The sequence below is a fragment of the Anthonomus grandis genome, chromosome 10, assembly GCF_022605725.1.
Source record: "Anthonomus grandis grandis chromosome 10, icAntGran1.3, whole genome shotgun sequence".
Taxonomy (NCBI): domain Eukaryota; kingdom Metazoa; phylum Arthropoda; class Insecta; order Coleoptera; family Curculionidae; genus Anthonomus; species Anthonomus grandis.
The window spans coordinates 28,515,453-28,538,171 of record NC_065555.1 but is presented as its reverse complement, the minus strand read 5'-3'; the positions used below and the strand labels follow the sequence as shown (position 1 = coordinate 28,538,171).

General features: G+C 34.3%; 1 protein-coding gene across 1 annotated transcript in view; it reads right to left on the bottom strand.

Annotated features, from left to right (window-relative positions):
• Nucleotides 1–1,622: 1,622 nt before the first annotated feature.
• The window catches only part of LOC126741147 (calcium-binding mitochondrial carrier protein SCaMC-2), a 34,672-nt gene continuing 13,575 nt past the window's right edge, over nucleotides 1,623–22,719 (bottom strand). Inside the window, exon 2 of the mRNA XM_050447490.1 lies at nucleotides 1,623–20,860. Coding sequence (XP_050303447.1) covers nucleotides 20,178–20,860 — 683 coding nt within the window. The 3' untranslated portion in view covers nucleotides 1,623–20,177. The remainder of the gene's footprint in view (nucleotides 20,861–22,719) is intronic.

Sequence of the window (22,719 nt, the reverse complement as noted above, 5' to 3'; positions counted from 1 at the left end):
GTCTTTACCAGCAAGTTTTGAAGTTGTATTAAATTGATGAGCAATTTTATTATCTTCGCAGAATCTGAATACCAATCGACGAAGGATCCGTGGAGTCACAGGTAGACCTATTTCACTAAATCTTATTATTCTTTTAACGAGATCAGCTTCTTGTTCTTCCTTTAAAATAGATTTACGACCTAGTCTTTTTATTAGGATTTCATTCTGAACATGATTTCTAATGGTTCTTCTGGGAATATTAAGCCTTGCCGCAGCCCCATATGTACTCAGAGTACCGCGTTGAACAGATCGAACTGCTGATATTAAATCCTCCTCGCACCAAGGTGCCCTTTTAGGAGGCATGATGTTAAAAATCACTGAAAATAAAACGAAAATAGTTTAGAAGTTTAATAATATTTTAATAAAAACATTAATTTGTCATGAGGATAATAAGGCCTATAGCTTATTTTTATAGGCCTTTTTACCCATCCATGACGAAATATTATGTAAATTTATTTAAATTATGTCGGCTAAATTTAATCTAATAAACTACTGAAATCACAAAATATAAAGTCTAACCAAAATATCTGCAGTTATAAATTAAAAATACAATTATTAATACTAAAAATACTTACGTTTTTGTTGGTTGTATCCTTATAATATCACACGCGGCGACCCGTCGACATAAGTTGTTGGAACTTACTGACATAGATAAAAGAGGTTTACTGACGCCCGAAAGAGAGGAACGCGGGTAGTCCGTTCGAATGTCGTTTGTAAATGGACCAATAGGAGACGCGGACCCAACGCAATCGAATTGCGATTAATTTAAAGCGGGTTTTTTTTATCATAGGCCTTATTACCCGACAGGCCTTATTACCTGCAGATACCTTAGTTCAGGAAATCAAAAAAATTACTTAGAAGTTGACGTTTACTATTGGGAGATACCGAATGTTCAATATAAGTGGGGACATTAAAGTCTCCCAAAATAATCACATGTTCAGAATAGATTGCATTAACCATGTCTATGTTAAGCGTTAAAACATATATGCATCTTCGAAAACTGTCTGTTGTAAATTATAATTCACTCAAAGATATTAACACGATATTTTTGACATGACTGTATAAAAAGTGTTTGTCCTATTTTTATCTACAGATGCTACTGGTAAAGTAGGACAGCCTGTATTATTAAACAATAAAATGTGTAATATCATAAAACAATCGGCAATCATAAAAGTGACCTTTATTTCATTTTGAATAGTATATATGCAAAGTATTGTTAGTGGTTCCCCTTAAATAAACTGCAGCAATTAAAATATATATTTTACTACCTTTCTAATATGCGGTATATAATAAATCATTGTTTTTCTTTAAACAATAGAAGCTGAAATCAATCCACTTCTATTGCTTGTTAAAAATTCGAGCCAATTGCTTTTTTATGCCAATTTCTAAACTAAATAAAATAATCATTGCCAGAAAAAAATTAGACCTTATTACCATTCTTTTATTTAATAATCGGGCCAACAAACCAGTTTAAGTCAGATGTACTTTATGATAAACATACTAATATGTTTCAGTTAGGCAATGAGACGCTAAAATATAGAATCTTGCCAACGTTTTACCGGACCTTGATAAATAAAACTACGTTGTTTTAAGATAACATTTAATTTGTCAATACTTATTCAAAAAAATTAACAAATATCTTTTACTTGTCTGTAGACAGAAATGTACCTTTTGTTTTAATTAAAATGGTACACGGTTACAAAACCACGTCGCCGTATTTTAATTCATAGAATATCGTTGAGATAAACGCGAGTGCACCTGCTATCATATATTTACTTTGAGTCTGCCATAAATTTTAACAATCAAATAGTATAAATTGGTAATAAATTTATACGACAAAAATACTTTTTCACACAATATTAAGCGTTCATAAGAGGGAATTTCTGTATTAACATCTAGGTAGTAAAAAGTGAAATATAGGTACTTCTTAAGCCTTTTTAACAACAAGAAAGATATATAAGCCAAAACATTACGAGTATAATAATTTACAAAGGGATTTTTATTAAATAGTCAATAAATACTTAATATTAAAGAAATTCATATGACAATGGAAATATACACAAACCTAAAATTAAATTACTGACAAAATAATGGGACAAGAAATTATTTGAGTTTGAGAGCACATTTATTTGGTTTTGCTCAGTTAAAAGAAGAATAGAACGTCGAATTTTGCATGTAGTGCTGTGTAGGTTAATGGAATAAATGCTTTTAAAGTGCCACTTAAACTATTACAAGATATCCAAAAAATAGAGTAAATTTATTTTCTTTCTTAACTAATATTACTTGTGATATTGGTCATGAAGCAAATAGGGTAATTACACTGGTTATTTTTCTATTTAAACCCATATACAGTATATGTGCCGTAACGTGAACTTACGAACACCAATATTTTATATGCTAGTTCTAAGGTGAATAAAAAATATTTCAATAATGTAAATTTTAATAAATTTTAGCCTATGTAGGCTTGTCTAAGCATTTGGTCGGGGAAGTATTCCTGAGACGGCTTACTGGGTGAGATGAAATAGCAAGCGTTTTTCTTACTTTTTTTTAAAACATTTGGCATCGCTGTAGGCTACTTAGGGAAATAAACGTGTGATTTCCCTCATTTGGAATAAGTGACACAAGAGAAATTTAATTTTTTTTTGTTTAAATAGTCTAATAATATCAACTAAATAATCTAAAAATATCAATAGTTTTTGCTAGAAAAGTGACACAAATGTTGCTTTAAATATTACCGAAGAGATGGCGTTTGTGTCATTGCGCGTCAAATCTCAACAGCTACGCCTTGTGAAGATTATCATATCGCTGCTTTGCTTTGATTGACGCCACCTATGAAAAATCAGTTTCCGAGTTTTTTCTAAAAAATAAATCTCCATATTTTCAATATTTATGAAACTGGCTTATTTTTACTGTTACTAGTATTCTGCTAAATGTAACGTGTGTGGCTATCAAATTACCGATCACAATTCAGTGACAGCAGTGAGCAGCATATTTTCAGTTGTTTACGAGCCTTCAAAGTGAAACGACGTTGTTTATTCTTTTAAACCGGCACATTTCTAGTTACAACAATTTTTTTGTCATTTTTGTTCGTTGATATCGGTATATTTTGAATTGTGCCATTATTTACAGTAAGTTTAATTACTTTTCTTTAATATATTTTTTTAAGTGTGATATTTTGCAATGTGCCACTGAAAATATTTAAACAGAGGTGTTTTTTAATTTATTTGGGGTTGTGCCCATATTCAAGAAATATTTTGTGTCCATTTTTTACTCATTTTTTCTTTTATTTTTCAGTAGTCAAATTATGGAACCCTCCAACTCAAGAACACAGTTAATATTAAAACTCAGCAGGGTACAAAATGAGAATGCAGCTGAATGAAGTGAATATAAGGTTGTTGAATATAGGAAAAGTGTATGATATGATAATCTTACTTTCTAGGGATGTAAGATTACCATCTAGTATGATATAAGTAGGGTAAGCAGGGGTAATTGCGCTCAGGGGGTAATGCCGCTCACCCTATTTACTTGACACATACGTTGCATAGAAACACAGCACATGGGCTGAGACGCGAGGGGGTGATGTCGGTGCCGCCCAGCGCCATAATAGCAGTTTGCTTCCGTAGCCGTAAGAGTGAAGTGCGTTTGTTTCTTTTCGGCAGCTTTCATCTAATTTTTAGCTCCGAATTTTTAGCGGTAAGTCAAGATTTTCAACACTTTTAATCACATGTATTATTATCTAAAGTACTAAGACATTCTGTTTTGTGATAATGTAAACATTGTTGTGCAATTGTATTTGTATATATTTTATATTTTAAATCAAATATAAAACGGTCATTTGGGGTTATGGCGCTCAAGTGAGCGTCATTACCCCATTAGTAAAGGTTTTTTTTTCAGAATATGCCCAGAAAACGTGAAAGGACCACTGCCAAAGCGGCTTGGACCGAAGAAGACCTACTGCATGCCAGAACTGCGATTGAAAGGGGGATGTCGAAAAGACTAGCAGCAAGAACATATAAAATTCCATTTACTACATTAAGAGATAGGCTAAAGAATCAAAACATAGGCCGTCCACGACTGGGTCGTAAACCAGTTTTTAATCAACAACAAGAAAGTGAAATAGCTGAACAGGTTAAGCTGCTGGGATCAATATACTATGGATTAAGCGTTACAGATTTGCGTAAATCCGTTTACAAGTATGCAGAGATTAACAGTATCAAAAATAATTTTGATAAGAACAGCAAAATGGCTGGGTTAGATTGGGTACAAGGTTTTATGCGACGCAACCCTTCTGTTGCTGTACGTAAAGCTGAAGCAACAAGTTTAAATAGGGTTTCTGCTTTTAACAAAGAAGAGATTACTCACTTCTACCAAATGCTTGGTGACCTAATGGAAAAGTATAGGTTTCCTCCTAATAATATATACAATGCTGACGAAACAGGGATCACAACCGTCACAGATCCGGGAAAAGTGCTTGCAGAAAAAGGGCAACGAAGAGTAGGCGCAGTTACGAGCGGCGAACGCGGCAGAAATATATCAGTCTTGTGTGCCATGAGTGCGGCTGGGAACTTCGTACCACCAATGTTTATTTTTCCCAGGCAGAGGATGACACCGTTACTAGAAAAGGATGCCGCCTGGTGCATTTTACACCCACTCCAAGAATGGCTGGATAAATGAGGAATTGTTTGTAGAGTGGCTTAAACATTTTGCAGCATATGTCAAGCGTACAGAAGATTCTCCTGTACTCGTAATACTCGATAACCATAGCAGCCACATCTCCCTTCCAGCTTTTAAAAAAGCTGCTTTTAAAAGCTGCTTATAAACACGAATGCAACATGCATATGAAGACACACTTAATGGCTAAAATAACTCCATATGACGTCGCCTGTTTATTTAACAAGGCATATGCACAAGTTGCAAACATAAGCAAAGGAGAAGCAGGATTCCGAGCCACTGGAATCTACCCTTTAAATCCAAATGTTTTTACTGAACGAACAAGACTTCTTGGCAGCATCTCTGATGGCTCAAAACTCAGAACAACCCACTCAAAACGAAAATGAAACTGGCGATAATCTTGGAGCTGCGCAAACTCATCACATGACGATCAATCAAGCACCTGCATCTCCAGTTACTGGTTCATCACTTGATATGTCAAACCACCAAGATCATGAATCTCCTGCTCCTGATCCACTGATGGAAGCGCGAAATCAAAATCTTGAAGCTTCTGTACATGCTGCATCTAAGTCCCAGTCTATCAAAAATAAATCACCCAATTCTGGTCCATCTAACCAGGCACTTTTGGGTGAACAAAAACAAACTTATGTTTCTTTTTCTAAGATAGCAACAACACCACCAACTATTGCGTCAACTTCAAAGCCAGCTCAAAGGAAGAGAAAACAACATTCTACCATATTAACATCGACTCCAATGAAAAATATATTAGAAGAGAAAGAAACGAACAAGAAAAAAAAACTCAATAAGACCGGAAGAAAAGATCAAACAAGAAGTAAAGTCACAGGAAATAATAGAAATAAAAATAAAAGTGGAACATCTTGCAAACGCAAAGTTTTGCAAGACAGTTCATCAGATGACGATGAACAAATTGAAAATGTCTGTGACGATGACAGTGATGATGAATTGAGTGTGGAAGGAAATGAATATAATAAATGCAATATTTGCGAAGAATTTAGAAGAAATAATGAAATGTGGTATCGCTGTACCATATGTGGGTTCTGGACTCATGCCATGTGCACCGGATGGGATTCTCCAGATGGATACATCTGTGATTTCTGTAACTAAAACTACAATGATGATGTTTAGTGATGCTCAACTATGACTAAATACTTTATTTTAGTTATTTAAGGTTGTTTTTTTTATTTGTTCATAAAAAAATATGTGTATACGGTTATTTTTTAAAAAAGCAGATTTGAGCGTCATTACCCCTATGGCTGAGCGGTATTACCCATAGCCAGGGGCATTGACGCTCAACCCTGATTTTTTTTTGAAGTTTTCCTACTGTTTTTAGGTAAACTATAATTACGTTTTATGTTAACATATTGACACACAAAGAGGTAAACTTTTGTCATTTGTTCTTATTTTTAATAAAAACCAAAGTTTTATAAAAATATTGCGTTTTTTCCTTAACTGAGCGGCATTCCCCCTGCTTCCCCTAATTCCAGTAACTGATCCTATTATAAATACTTCCAGTTCGCCCTCTATACCAACACAAAATGAACTCGAAAATTTTAGCTTCCGAATAGAAGAATTTCTGGAAGCTTCTAATCTCGAAAAAATTCCCATTGACAGCTGCGACTCTTCTAGCACAAAAGTACAGGAAGTTAAATTAAAATATTGTAAGTTGTACCTATTAGTCTTTAGTAACGTGTTAGTTAATACTGATTTATTTTTCCTTTTAATTTACAGCAAACTTAATAGCAGAGGTTGAATCTCAAAAAAAAAAAAAAACCACATCTCAAACAAGAATTTCAGAGATATTTAAGAGTTGACATCTGATTTTGATGAGAGTTCCGATGACACTGATGCAGACCCCACGTATGACGCCTCTGACAATAGTACCGATGGTAGCTCGTCAGAGATTAATAGGTCTGAGGTTCAAAGAAGTGATATTATCCTCTTAACAGAAAAGCCGATCGTGACTAAAAGAGGAAGAAAAAAATTCAAAAAATGTGAATGAATAAGGCTAACCTGTTCTGCTAAGAGGCTCAGAAATACGGATAAGCCATACATTTTCTACAAAAGCAAAAAACAAGTTAGAGACAGAGAAATGGGATGCAGTGAAAAGTGTAGGCTTACATGTTCGCAAAAATTTACAGAAGACAGGGGAAAAGTTATATTTAATAACTGCTGGCAGATGGGGGATTTACACAGACAGGGAGACTTCGTTGCTGCAATATGGTAAAAGTTGATTCTAAGTATCGCTATGTCAGAGAAGGAAGTAGCAGAAAAGCAAACAACGCTTTTTATATTGAAAAATGGAAAACGCCTAAAGGTAAAGTCTTTTTCATCCACACAACATTGAATATAAATCACAGAGTTATTCGCACTATTTTGGAAAAGAAACTTGATCTTTCAACTAGTATTGCTTCAGAGGACCTTCGTGAAAAGCACAATAAACATAAACAGATAGATCAACAACTTAAAGATAGGATTAGAAACCATATAAACTTCATTCCTAAAATGCCAAGTCATTATTGCCGTGCAGACTCAACCCGGCACTACATAGAGGGTACCAAATCCATATCGCAGATTTACAGAGACTATGTACATAACTGTTTGAAGAGAAATGAACAGCACGTTAACTACGTTGTTTTATAGAATTTTCACTGATGAATTTAATTTGAAATTTTTTATGCCAATGCGAGCAGTGTGTGGCGTACCAGAATGCACCTGATGCGGAAAAAGAAACACTTAAAGAAAAGTATGACTTTGGCACTGCGAGCTAAAAAAGTAGACAAAGAAGAAAGTAGCAATAATATCATAGTAGTGAGTTTTGACTTGCAAGCAGTTTTTCAGAGTCCAAGGGGAGATATATATGTATTTTACTATAAAAGTAAACTTAACGTTTTTAATCTCACTTTTTACGAGCGAAAAACACAACCTGTTTTGTTTGGCATGAAGGAGAAGCGGATTGGAGTGTAAATGAGATGGCTAGCTGTGTATTGAAATACTTGAAATGAAAAAGGCCCTATCAACAAGAGACAAAATAATCGAGTTTATTTTTTATACCTACAATTGCAGTGGTTTACAAAAAAGTAAATAAATATAGGGTAAAGGGAGGTTAGATGGACCAAGAGGATAGTCGGGTCATCGGTAATAATTACCAAACAACGGCATCACCGCTCGCCTGACCGGTGTGTGTGATGCTTCTGCTTGTCGATTAGTTTGTCTTGAGATATTGGACAGATCACAGTTTCACGCGATTTTGTGGATGACTTAAAAAAAAATAATTTTATGTTGGTGAAAATTATATTTCAATTTACTCATATATTTGTGTTTTTAAGGCACCTATGTAAGTTTTTCATCCTTTTTAGTTATTTAAGGTGCAAGTATGTGCATTAGTGCCTTGTAGGACTTGAAGTGCGAAAGCCAAGTTTAACTGTTCAATTGTTACCAAGTGGTCTATCCTCCCATTTGAGGATAGATGGACCACGACGAGGGAGGTGAGATGGACCAATTTTTTTTATTTCAGTATTTATAATGCCTAACAAGTGCATACGTAAAACAAAAGTTTCTGAGCGAGGAAATTGGACCTCTCAGGCATTAAACGATGCAGTAAATGCATATAGAAGCGGGGAAATGAGCGTAAACGAGGCCTCTAAAGCATATGGAATACCCAAAACATCCTTCAAAAAAAAGTTGGTTAAAATCAAATAACCTAGAAAAAAGGGGATTCAAATGGTGAACAAAAATTAGTACATCATATTGTTCGGTTGAAAATACTTCGATTGAAAAGACTTGACAACAGTGTAAGCGGCAACCGTGCTCCGCTATAGACAATTTCTGGGAAGTACACCGGTCCGTCTCCTTGGGCTTTGTCAACAACTCTGTGGTCAGAGGGTAAAACTGCTTAAAACAGTTTTTTGAGAAAATGGGATTATGTCATGGTTATATACCAATTTTTTTTTTCAAAGGGTTAAAGTTCCTAAGTCGTTTATTTACAAACACATGATTTATTTAACTTGAACATAACATATTAACTCCTATTGGTTTTGAGTAAAATGTCATAAAAATACTTAAGAACAAAAATACACAGGAAAAATATTCGTGTAAATACTCCTAAGTATTCTTATAATGCATTTCGCACTAAAAAGTACGTTTTATGTGGGGAAATAACAACCTATTTTGACTTAAGCAGTTTTACTCCAGATAAACACATGGATATTTGAGCCTTTGTCGACTAAAGCAGTTATAGCCATCAGTGGCGAAGCGTGAACTTTTTTTTCGGGTAGACAAACAATAAAAATCGTTAATTAAAAAAAAATGTGTATTCAATATTATGCACTTTAATGAAATACAGAATGAAAGCGCATGAAATATTAACTCAAAGAGGAAAATTATGTAGTGATATAAAAAAGAAATAAATAATTACTACTAGCATAAAAAGATAGATAGATAAAAATAAATACTACTTACAAAAAAACACAACTAAAATACAATTGCCATATCGAACAGTCGTTCATAAATAACCACTAAAAAAAACCTTTTCTATATACCCAAAAATAAAAATACTAATTATTAAATTACTATAGCACGCGCCCCCACCAAATGCAGACAAAACTGAAGATGTATTGCGGCCGACCAGATCAAGCGTGTCCATAAACAATAACCCTCAATAGCATAATAAAATAGCTGGTCGACTTCGATAGACAAAAGTTCAAATGTCTTCCCCGCGAGTAAATTTTGCATACGTAATAGGCTGAATGCGGCCGGACCTCTGTAGCCTGATTGATGCGTATTTGGTTCGATATGCTCCAAATTTCGGAAGACAAATATCAATGTGTGTCTTCCTGGGGCTCGTATACATCAATTGGGTGTCAGCCCTGTATTTTTATCTTAATCGGTGCGGCAGGCGGGGCGCGCCTTCGGATTAATCATGTTTAGATACTATATAATAATAGTAAGGATAGCGACTACGACTACGTTCTGTGTTATTTTTTTAAATTTTAATTCAACAATTACATGAAATAATTACGTGATAAATTAATGACAAATAACTTGATAATTTTGGGTAGACAGTGTCTACCTTGTCTACTCGTACGCTTCGCCACTGATAGCCATTTATAAAGTGCACCGCGTGTAAGTGCGTATGCAGAATTAAGCTGTTTTGAGAGATAAAAAAACGCGATTTTAGTTGAGCAGAGTGAAACGTTGTGTTTCAAGCAATTTGTTTATTGGCTGTTTATACGTATTGTTAGCTTTTTTTGTGTTAATTATGTGTACGAGAGGCAAGAAAATAGTTGCTATGACTTTAAACGTCGAGAAGAGAGACAAGGATCACGGAAAAGGTAAGGAATAATATTAAGATAATAATTACCGTAAAATTTTTAGGTTAAGTTTGCATAGTTTTATTTTTTTATTGAAACATTTTTACTGTAGTTGGCGCAATTTAAATTAAAGATTCGTGAAAATATTTTTATTTTAAATGCGGATTAGGTCGTGTTCTAATATTTAAACAAAAACAATGTTTCTATTGTTTTTTCTATAACTGCGGTTTATCTGACTGAATTTACTTTACATGAAAATATCTTACACACATTAAAAAACAAGAAACTGCAATAAAATTGTATTATTTTAAATAGATATGACTTTGCTTGAAGCTGCAGAGACCACAATACCTAAGGTAATAGCTGTTGAAAAGTTGTTTGACATTCCAAATGGATCAGGCAACGATTATATTGAATTTGAGTCTTTAAGAAGCGATGGTATGTCCAATTATTATTTTTAATGGTTAAAATAAGCAGATTATTCCAATTTTAGAACCAGTAACAGAAGAGACTGTTTTAGAAGAAATTACCCTTGATATGCCAATTATCATTACTGAAGTAAAAACTATGAACAAAAATAAATCTGATCTGACTCATGGGGTATCAGAATTTCAAGATTATTATGGTGAGAGTATTTTGTATTTTGTTAGTAAAATACTGACATGTATATAGCTGGCGTCGTTGGTTTTCTATTTTGTACCACCTGGAAAAGATCTATTTTACCAATAGTAATGGAGTCACCTGCTTCTTGGATTAATTGTATTGCAGGCTATTGCACAAGTGGCATAAAATAAAATACCCATGGCTTTTTGACCTTAACTTTGTTGCCTTTTTTTACCTACATCAATATAATTTTTTCCAGAAAACAGAATCTTTGTTGAACAGCCTGAAGCAGAAAGAGTCGCAACAGTAGACAACAATATACATATTGAAAGTCTGCCAATTACTATTATTGATGCAACAATGGTGACCAGTAACAAAACTGACCTTCCCTATTAGGCCACAGATTTTCAAAATATATATGGTAAGTGTATATTTTATATTCCCTTTTACTTACCTTAGAATTTTTAAGCGTGCATTAAAATTGTTTATAGAAAGTTGTGAATTGGTTATACAGCCCGAGACCGAACCAATATCATCAAGAGAACAGAACGATCCGCAACTTCATTTAAATCTACTCCACCGTAATTCTCGTAAGAAACTTTTCTTTTAACAGAGTTTTACAACAATTAAATTTTTTTTTTTAGAAATGACTCCAGTCTGTCAATTTCTTGATCATTCTGACGCTGAAGAAGACCCTTTTAACGGTAATGATCAACTCAATGATCCTGATTTTATACCTCCAATAGAAACGGATTCAGATCGCGATTCAGAAGAGCATATCATACCTCCGAAAAAAACTAAAATAAATAATCAGAACTCCGCAGGCGATAATCATCCGCAGCCTTTTGCTGTATTAGGTAAACGATGCCGAAAGATTAGAAAAGAGAGAAAGGATAAAAGAAACTCAGGTCAGTCGTACGTAACTGAAACTGGGAAAATGATATCTGAGAAAAGATGTATAGAAGAGCTTCCGGATTGTCGGCGAAAGTGTAAGAATCGGTTTAATTACAATTTAAGAAAAGGATTGTTTAACTCATTTTGGTCAATGAATAGTAGAAACAGAAGATCTGATTACCTCAGCGGCTTGATAACATCTGGCCCTAAAGCAACTCAGAGATTGCGACATCAGAACGGACCTCTAAGAAATCGTACTCTAAGTAACGTGTATAATTTAAAAGTCAACGGCGATTTGCAACCCATTTGCAAAACTTGTTTTCAAAAGACATTTGATGTCACCGACGGATTTATAAAGTATATGTTAGCTTCAAGATCAGTAAATGAAGCAGGAATAGCAGAAATGGACCGAAGGGGTATTAATCCGCCAATTTCAAAAACATCAGATGAACGAAGAAGTCAAGTCATTGATCATATAAACTCTTTTCCCCGCTACGAAAGTCATTACAGTCGTCGTCATACCCAGAAGCAATATCTGGCAGCAAATTTAAATGTTCGTTTGATGTATTCTTTATACAACAGAGCAAACTACTACTCGTGTATCGTATGATATCTACAGACAGATTTTTAACGATATGAATTTGTCTTTTAAGTTGCCACACAATGATACGTGCAATACATGTGACACTTATTGTTTAAAACTAAAAATAGCTACCAGTAATGAAGATCGGGAGGTCATTCAAACTGAATGGAATAAACATAAGGATATAGCTGATAAGCATTATCTAGCTAAATCCCAAGACAAAGGGGAAGCGAAAATAAACAAATCCACAAAGATGATATCGTTTGATCTTCAGCAAGTGCTAGCAACTCCCCACATTCAAACAAGTATTATGTTCTACAAACGTCAGTTATCCGTTTATAATTTGACAATTTACGAAGGGACAGAAAGTATTGCACACAATTTTTTGTGGGACGAAACCATAGCTGGCCGAGGGGCAAATCAGATAGGTTCCTGTTTATATAAATATTTTATGACTTTGCCTGAACATATTTCCCATGTTGTCATGTATTCAGATACATGTACAGGGCAAAACCGAAATTCGCACATAGCTGCTATGTGTTTCTCAGTTCTGCAGCAGCACCCCTCTCTTAAAGTAATTGACCATAAATTTATGCTAAGTGGACACTCCCATATGGAATGTGACACCGCACATGCTATGATTGAAAAGAAAAAAAAAAGGACGGATATGAGAATTCACCATCCACGTGATTGGGCTCAGCTAATCCGTTCTGTCGGGAAGAAGGGAACATTTTTAGTCACTGAGATGCTGCAAGCAGATTTTTATGATTTTAAGGCCCTTTACAATCAAAAGCTTCAAGTTAAAACCCGAAATTCTGAAAACGAAAAGTTTATATGGCACGATGTTCAGTGGTTGAGATTGACAAAAGATCAGATTGGCGTAATGCAATATAAAACCTCTGTTGACATAGATGAACCTTTTAAAAGTATTTCTTATCTACGAAGGCGGCAAAATAACCCGGATTTAGTACCTCAACCCCAATACACAGCATTTTTACCAATATCTGAAGAGAAAAAGAAAAATTTGCTAAGTGTCTTACATTTGATAGATCCTGTATTTCATGATTATTACAAAAACCTACCCACCTCTTCAGCACAAAAAAATGGGTCTGATGGTTATGAAGAAGATGAGTAGTGTATTGGTCAATTTTCATATATTTCATCTTAATATTGCGTCGCAGAATATATTATTAGGAGGTTTTAGGATGTTAGGAGAACTCTTTACGTTATTTTGATATGTTTAAAAAAAAAACTTTAAATAAAGTTTAAAAGTTGATATAAGTCTTTTAATTTAGTTTATGAGCAAAAGTGCTTAAGTTTAAAAAATACTCCGGACATTAGCACTTAAGTCAGTCAAAAACCACTTTTAACATAACTTTTACAGAATTTTTATTATTAAGTATGTAGAGAGTAATATTTTAAGTTATCTGAGAAAATTATGTGCTTATTCTTACACAAATGATAAAAAAATTGATGATAAAAATGTTGCCAAATTCAAAATTGCAAATATCTCAGTTAAGTGAATTAAGACTTAAGCTCTTTTACCCTATGAGCACAGAACTACGAGACTACGAGTTAGTATTCCGAGAGAAATCCATATAAATGGCCGACAGAATGGGAATTTCAAACAGATTTAATAAAATGAAGGTAAATTATACTTACATAAATTATTAAAAACCTAATTAACTTCTAGGTACTGTTTTTTAGGTAAAGCTGGCAAAAAATGGTTGGAGCTATTTTTGCGCCGAAGACCAAAAATTTCGATCCGTAAATCAGAAAATATCTCTATTGCAAGATCAATCGGAATGTCGAGAGAAATTATTGAAACCCATTTCGCGGATCTTAAAGCAGTATGAGAGAACACAGTCTTTTTGACAAACCTGGATATACAGGGTGGCCATTTGAAAACGAAACAGATCCTATTTTGGGTCCCTCAGAACATTTGCGAAAAATCCTCGGACCCGTCAATTTTTGATTCAAGGGGGAACCATTTTTTTGCTAGTTTCGCCATAGCCTTTATAAAGCCCTAGCGGGGGTGACAAGGGCCCCCAAAATTTTAAATGGAACGGGGGGTCGAGTGATACCTTATTTTGAAGGTATTTTTATGTGGATTATAACCCTAAAGTTTTAAATCGTTACTAGTTGCCTAGTCGATACAGGGGCTAATAAAAGTTACAAAAAAATGTTAAAAAGTATAATTTTAAATAAAGGACTTAAAAATAAAATCAATCAAGTAAATGTTCAAAATGTTGGCCTTCGACTTCCATGCAATAATACAGGTTTTGTTCAAATCTTTCCCGTACATTTTGCAAAAATGGTTGACTGATTTTTTCTGCGTTTAAATCAACAGGAATTCTCCCTTACAATCTCCCTTAGCCATACCCGATTACGGATTTTTGACCAAAACCCTGTTTGCACCATAAATGAGCCAATACCAAATGAAACAGCGCAACCAAGGCCTGAATCTTCCCAACCAAGTACCTCAGGTCTACAAAATCAACAAACCACTCCTGACAGATTATTAGCTACTAAAACAATTACTCCCGGTAAAGCTTTGGATAAATTTCCCCCGTACCCATCGTACAAAAGGCTATAAAAAGAGTTCGACATAAAATATTAGGAGTTATTACTTTACCCGAGTCTATTAAGTAAAACAAGGAGAACAGTGCAAAAACAAAGCCTTCGCGCTCCAATTTGACAGTAAGTGCGTTGGCTGCAGTGAAGATGATCGTTTAACAAAAAAAAGATGAATGGTTAAAATGCCTTATGTGTACGAGAGTTGTACAAGTTACGTTAACTTATGCCAGAAGTGTGTTATCGTACCTTCTAAAAAAAAAGGGAAAGTAGCGACGTCTATTTTTTCTATAATTTACTATGGTACATCTTTTCTACCTGCTATGGTCCATCTCACCTCCATAAGATAGGATAGATGGACCTTTAAGAAGTTTTAGAATTTAATTTGTTTTAGTTTAAATATTAAATATTTTTCCTTTGTAACTATTTCAAATTGAGCACTAAAGTTTACTTATATTATGTACCAATTGGCAAATGTGTACTTTGACTGGTCATCTAAGGTGGTCCATCTAACCTCCCTTTACCCTATTAATAAGTTTCCCAATATTACCTCAATTACTCATAAGTTTTTAATCAAGGGGCACACGCAAAATGAGGGCGATAGTGCTCACTCTATGATAGAAAGAAAAGTAAAGCGAGTACTAAAAAATGGTCCTTTGGACCTGACCATAGAAGTAGTTATAGAAATGACCCATAAAGATTTTGGAACATGAAGAGGTATTAAAAAATACAGAGAAAGAGAATGTAAGAGTGACATTAAAATTATTAAAGTAATACAATAATTACAATCTTCATATTTTTACAAGACTGCGTATCTAAAAACTGAATTTAAAAGGGTTGACACCCATTTAAATAAAACAAGCAAATCAATTAGCGAAAAAAACCTCAGCGAAAAAAGTCGGATTTACTAAACCTAATTTCCAAAATTTTATAGACCGTTTTATACCAATCTTTATTTATATTTGTATATTACCTTGTATTTTACCTTTGTAATTAAGGAATTAACAATTAAGTTGTACGTTAAATAAAACAGTTGTAGTTAGTTTTTCATGAATAAAGGCATATGTTTAAAAATAGAATGAGTATCGTGAGTTTTCTCGCATCTGTTTATTCAACTAAATTATCTACCATCTTTTCTACGAATTAGCCAAACTTAAACCAATTCTTCCATACCAAAAAAAAATCATAAATTTTACATTCCGAAAGTTTTTTAAACGCTCTTATTTTAAAATTGTGACTTTTTGAGTTATGGCTTTATCAAAGCAAAGCAACGATATGTTAAAAGTTACCATATTTGACATTTTTTGCTTCATTGATATTTTGTTAATTAGAGATATATTTTTAAGTTTTTGTATGGTTTAAGTATGGTCGATATTACTCGAATAGGTAGGGTAATATCGATCATTTTCATTTTGTTCTGTCATTCATGTTTTTAAAATAATTTGTTTAATATTCAACCTTCCGCCATCTAAGGTACTGTTGGGTAATAAGACCGGGCAGGTAATAAAGCCAAAGTTATCCCAACGGATACCTTAATATTCTGTGGTCCTAGTGGCACCATCTAGGTGTAGACAGATCTAACACAAAACAGTTGGCGCTTTGCGAGCTAGTATAGATTCCTCCATTTACCTACATGCACGTGTTTAAAAATTTGGAAGTGTTTTCGTGCCCGTGTTGTAAAAAATACCTGCAAAAGGTGAGTAACATTTTTTGGTAGTTTGATTAGAGTATTGTTTGCATTATATTTTCCAAATTGTGTTGGTATATAGATTAACTTAACATAGTTGTTTCGTTTTATTTACTCTTTTTTTGTTACATCTAACCGCAAAAAGAAAATGGATGCCAGACTTGTAACAAGGCCGCGGCCTTATTACCTGCCTTACCATTAAATTTGTTTGCAGATAATAAAGCCGGCTACAAAATAATGCGTAATTTTTTGTAAATTTATCTTAATTGTTTACGCTGGCAAAAGTCTTAAAAAAATAATCCCATTACTTATATATTTTTTACTTACTTATATATTTTTTTAAAGAAATTTCCCACCTTATCTCAATGCAATGAGCTCCCGGCCTTATTGCCTGCCGAAATGGTTACCTTTAAGTTTCTAGCCAGGTAATAAGGCCTATTACAAGATGGTCTAAAAGTTGTTTTTCCATGTAGGATTCCTGCGGAAGTCTTAGAAAATAGTTTTTTATACCAACGTGTCAGCAACAGTTACAGCGCGGAGCAGTTTTCTAGCTTAGGTAAGTATTATAGCTGTAGCTATAATGTTCCGGCCATATTATCTGTCTCCTACATACGCAGTAGAAAATACTTTTTTTATTTTTCAGTTATGGGGAAAAAAAATCGAGGAATACGAGCAAATTGGACCGAAGAAATGATGGAAGAGGCCCTTCAGCTATTAAGGAGTGGTCGGTCTCAAGAATGGGTGGAACAGCAATCTGGGATTCCGCGTCGTACCTTAAGGAATCACCTTAAATCCGGTTCCTCAAACAGGTCATTGGGAGCAAAACCAGTATTAAATATGGAACAGGAAACGGACTTAGAAAGGAAAATATTGAGATTTTCTAGCAGAGGCTTTCCGTTAACTTCGAAAGTTTTACGCCGAAGTGTTTTCAATTATTGTGAGAAAATGAGCGTTAAACATAAATTTAACCGGGAAAAAAAATTGGCGGGTAAAGAATGGTACCGTGCCTTTCTAAGACGTCATCCACAAATAGCTCAACGCAAAGCACAGCAATTAAATCCTGCCCGAGCTCAGAAATTGAATCATTTCATTGTAAATGATTATTTTGATAAATTGGATGCTCTGCTGTGTAGAACCGGATTAAAACATAGCCCCGAAAAAATTTACAACATGGATGAGAAGGGTTGCAGATTAACCCTTCATCACCAGCAGCTAGTACTAGCCCAAAAAGGTGCCAAAAGAGTGCACTTAGTGGCGCCTGAACATGCGGAAAACGTCACAGTAGTCGCTTGTGCAAATGCCCTAGGCCATGTCATACCACCTATGATTTTATTCAAAGGGCAACGTGGAAAACCTTGCTATTCTGATGGTTTACCAGCAGGCTCAGCTGTACACATGACCGCAAAGGGCAGCATGACGACTGAGATATTTATCAAATGGCTGGAGCACTTCTCACAATTTATGTCTTCCCCTCCAACAATTTTAATTTTTGATGGAGCGTCAAGTCACCTAGATGAGTCCATTGCTGAAAAGGCAGAAACTTTAGGAATTGAGCTTTTATGCCTACCCAGTAATACGACTCACGAGCTCCAGCCAATGGACAAATCCGTTTTCCGGTCTTTTGAATCCCACTGGGATCAACAGCTTCTTGAATATTGGAGTCAACATCCTGATAGAAGGTTGAGTAAAGAGAGATTTTCTGATGTATTTACGCCAGTCTGGGGAAAGTGCATGACTATTAATAACATCTGCAATGGTTTTAGATCAACTGGTATCTACCCGTTCAGTAGAAACGCCATTCCTGAACATGCATTCGCCCCAAGTCTTCCAACTCATCGTGGTCAAAATATTGAAAATAGTGAGGAAAGTGCCATAGTAAGGGAAGAACTTTGGGATTCGGAAGATGATATTCCATTAGCAACATTATTTAAGACAACTAAGGATAATTCAACAGTACATTCCAGTACCAGCCCTGCAGATCAGTCTCAGTCTCAATCAACTCAGTCAGAAGATTTAGCTGAAAAAGGAGAAACTTCACATCAAAACTCTTTCTCTGAAGTTTTAGTTACACCTGATATGGCACCAATAAAAACCTCCAATCGAAGAAAGGCTTTGAATTATCGTGCTCAAGAGGTCAAAAGGCACATATTTAAGGATCGTAGTTCTGGTAAAAAGGTTACCAATATCTCAAAAAAGGGTTCTGTTGTGAAGAGGAAGTCCGCCAATACGCCAACTACGAGCCTTTCAGCTGTATGGATGTGTTCTGTTTGCCTGCTTGACTTTGTAGCCGATATGAGAGCATGTTCATCTTGTGGTACTTGGGTTCACGAAGAATGTGTTGGACTAACAGTTGAAGATAAAGAAGCATTTATTTGCCCTGAATGCATGCCCTGAGGAAATTTTAAAAATCGGCCTTATTACCTGCTACAAATTTTACTCCGTGGCCATATTACCTGCCTATGCTGGTAATAAGGCCAAAAGAGTTGTTTTTATTTTTTTGCATTATGAATGTTTAAAAATTCTTGTTTTCATTTTTTAGTTATGTTTTTTAAAAGAATACATGTTGATTTATCTTTTGTATCTTACTTTGTAATAAAAATATTTTTTATTTGGTTATAACAAAAATATTTTTCTTAACCCGGCCTTATTACCCAACAGTACCTTATAATTTATTTAACTTTGTTAAATTTTGCACAAAATAAGTTTTAAATTCCAGCTAGTTTAATATATAATAATTATTTCCCTTAAGTGGTCGGTATTCTCCATATTTCTCCTATTCATGCTTTCGGTAGCAAAATAATCCCGACTATTAATCTTAGAATGCAAATTTCTCAAAAAGAGCAGCTATCAGCTAAGTGGTAAACATAACAAAAAATTTATAAATTAGGGAGCTCTAGTATAGAAAAAAAATTGCCATGTTTAGTGCTTCCTGTAAAACTTAGTATTTTAAAAATTATGGTTTTTTTCCTTACTCCATGACCAATATGTAATTCTCACAAAAATGATTAGTTCTTAACTCTATCATTTGGATTTTATGCATATTCTCCAAACATAATAGTTTATAAGTGAATTCTGGCTATCTCAAATTGTAATTCAAAATAAACTATTATTTACAATTATTAATCACATATTGACAGATGAACTCTGATTTATTATATCATGCACATATCAAGTAAATTGTATTTAATAGATAAACTGATAAAGAAAAAACCCCAATTGAAAAGGAAATGTAAATATGATCATTTGAACTACGCTAATTTTCCGATAAAATAAAAATGAGCCATAAGAAAAAAAAAACAATGTACACTAAATAAAGCAGAATTTTATATTACGGGCCTCACAATATAATTAATTTAAAACTTAAATTTGTTGTATCATCACAAATATTTTTTGATTTATTATTGTTTTTTTCTGTAATGATACTTAAATGCAAGCCAGTTTTTCAAAACCATTAATCTAAATTTCTTTTTTTTCCTGCTAAGACAATTTAGAACACATTTTAAATGGAATATGTATAGCTTTGCTTCTCAGCCAGATCTTTGGATCTTAAATTTTAAAAAAAACTTTTAACGAAGCAAAACCTGCTAGCTTCCTGACTAAACAGGAAGGAATATATACATTATTACAAATTATCACAGAACCCATGCTTAAACCTAAGAGTTTCTTTCAATTATAATTGAAATTCTAACAATAAAAGAAGAAGAAAAAACTGGGAATACTAGGAAGGAATTATAGCTTTTCAGCGTACTAAAAATTAACTAAAAAAATTAAAAAAATCGCCTAAAGTCCATTTTCATCATGTCATATGTATACCTAGCAAACGACTAGAGTACTCGTAAGTCACATAGCTTATACTAACGGCTGGAATTGCTTTAATAAAATTTGGGGTTATGCCTCTGTATAAACCGACAATTCCTTCCTTTTCAAGAATCGTTTTAATAACTCCAGACATTGTTGCCGTAGATGGATTAATAGAAGCATGTATTACCTGGGCTTGCAGTCTAGTCCTCACTAAAGCCAACGGATATGAGCACATCTGTCCTAAAGTACTGCTGGCGCTTCCGCATGCCAGGAGCATCCAAAAACCCGGCTGCTCCGTGGTAGAATGGGTCTTTAGGTACTTTTTCTTAAGAGTTTCGTATACAGCCAAATCAATGCCGGCATAAGGGATTATGCCCAATATATTTGGAATGTAACCTCTGTAAAATGCTCTAAGTCCCTCCCCTATATAAATCTTATAAGCTGCATCTGCTATGCTACTGTACTGGCCAGTTTTTCTTAACGCTAACCTTGTCTTCAGAACTTCTAATGGGTAGATTATGGTTTGACTAACTCCGCCTGCCGCTGCACCCGCAAAGAACCGCTCATATATAGTCAAAGCTTCTTTAGAATCGCCTTTAATTAGCCTTTTTACTTGTTCATAGGCAGCAAATTTTATGGCTGTTTCCGGGGCTATTTTTAACACGTTCATGCCGTTTCCTGCAACAAAAACACAAAACATCGTTTTTAATTATTTACTTTTTTATTTTAGATAAGTTTTTTTTTTAGATAAATTAAATTATATTTTTAAATAATCGTATTGTGGACTTATATACAGGGCGATTCATTAAGAATGGGCAATCTCTGAAATGGAGATACTACACACTAAAATATAGCGATTGAGCTTAACATGTCTTATACAAATGTTGCATTGCAGGTTTATGAGATACAGGGTATTTAAAGTTGAAATTTTAATTTGAAATTTCTTAATAATTTTGTGATTTTAAGCAGCATCGTCTTGAAAACTGGCGACTTTATGTGTTTTGACATGAAAATTACGAATTTTGTGGTGAATTTAGCATAATTTATACAGGGCGTTAGTTACACCCTGTTACTTAGGTAAATTACAACATATCTTTTTTGCCTAATCAGTTATGGCTAAAACAACTAGAAAATCTAAAAGGCAGTTCAATTTTTAATAAAAAAGGTACTCTTGTTTATTTCATGTAACTCTAACAGTTTTTAAGTGATTTGCATTTTAAACATTCAGAGTAAAAAATCCTAAGCCACCGTTATTACATTGACTTAATAGGAATTTATTCTTTTAAATTACTACTATGCTGGGTAAAAACAGTAAAGACAACAAATAACAATCAGCAACAATATTAAAAGAAAACTCAAGATTCTATTTTGCACAAAAAGATGCCAACAAGTTACACGACATCTCACTCCAAAAAGGGCTCTAATTGCTCTTTTTTGCAGAACAAATACTGTATTAAACAGATAGTGGGCACATGATCCCCAGAAACAAATCCCATAGCGAAGATATGACTCCACAAGGACATAAAAAGCATTTTTTGCCATGTAAACATCTAATTTCTTAGAAATTATTCTAAGGGCATAGCAACCTGATGATACCCTACTGCACACTTTAATTATGTGTTCCTGGAATTTGAGTCTACAATCAATTGTCACTCCCAAAGACTTGAAACACTGTGGAGCTGAAATCTAAGGAGCCGATTTCAGCTCCACAGTGTTAATAGTGACAGAATTCATTGAACATTTGAAACGTAACAGACTTGTTTTCGACGTGTTAAAACAGAGTTGATTTACATCGCACCATTCCCTAATCATAAGCATCCAGAAACATTTTCAATTGGTCAATGTGTTTTCCATGCCAAATGATAGTGGGGTGAGCTGCAAACATAGTAACCCTACCCTTTATGGGGAGCAAAGGAAGGCCGTTAACATAAAGAAGAAACAATAACGGCCTCAGGATAGAACCTTGGGGAATCTTAGTAGGTTCTGTCCTACTAAGGTTTAGGAGGAAGAAGGAAGTAGTCTATAGTTCTTCAGAGCAATGACCACCAAAATTAACCTTTTGAACACGACCCGATAAGTAGCTAAACCAACTCAAAGAATACCCTCTAAAACCATATCTCTCTAATTTCCACAACAGTATTCTGTGATCCACACAGTCAATAGCCTTGGATATGTCCCAAAACACTGCTGCAGCAACTTCACCGGAATTAAAAGTGCTATAAAGAAATTGAAGAAGATCAAAAATAGCATCACCAAAAGCCTCTTCAAACCCAAACTGTGCCCCGCTTAGAATGTTAAATCTCTCCAAAAAAGATATCATTCTCACCTTCAACAATCTTAGATATGATTAGATATGAGCTATTGGTCTAAAATTAGAAGGACTGCTGCAGTCTCCTCTTTATGAACCGGATCAATAATGGCTTGTTTGAGGTAATCGGGAAATGTATTTGAAGTGAAAGATTCATTTAATAAATCTACAAATGCCTAAAGGGCATTGGGTGGTAAAGCCGAGAGTATCCTTAAAGAGTCATGATCGC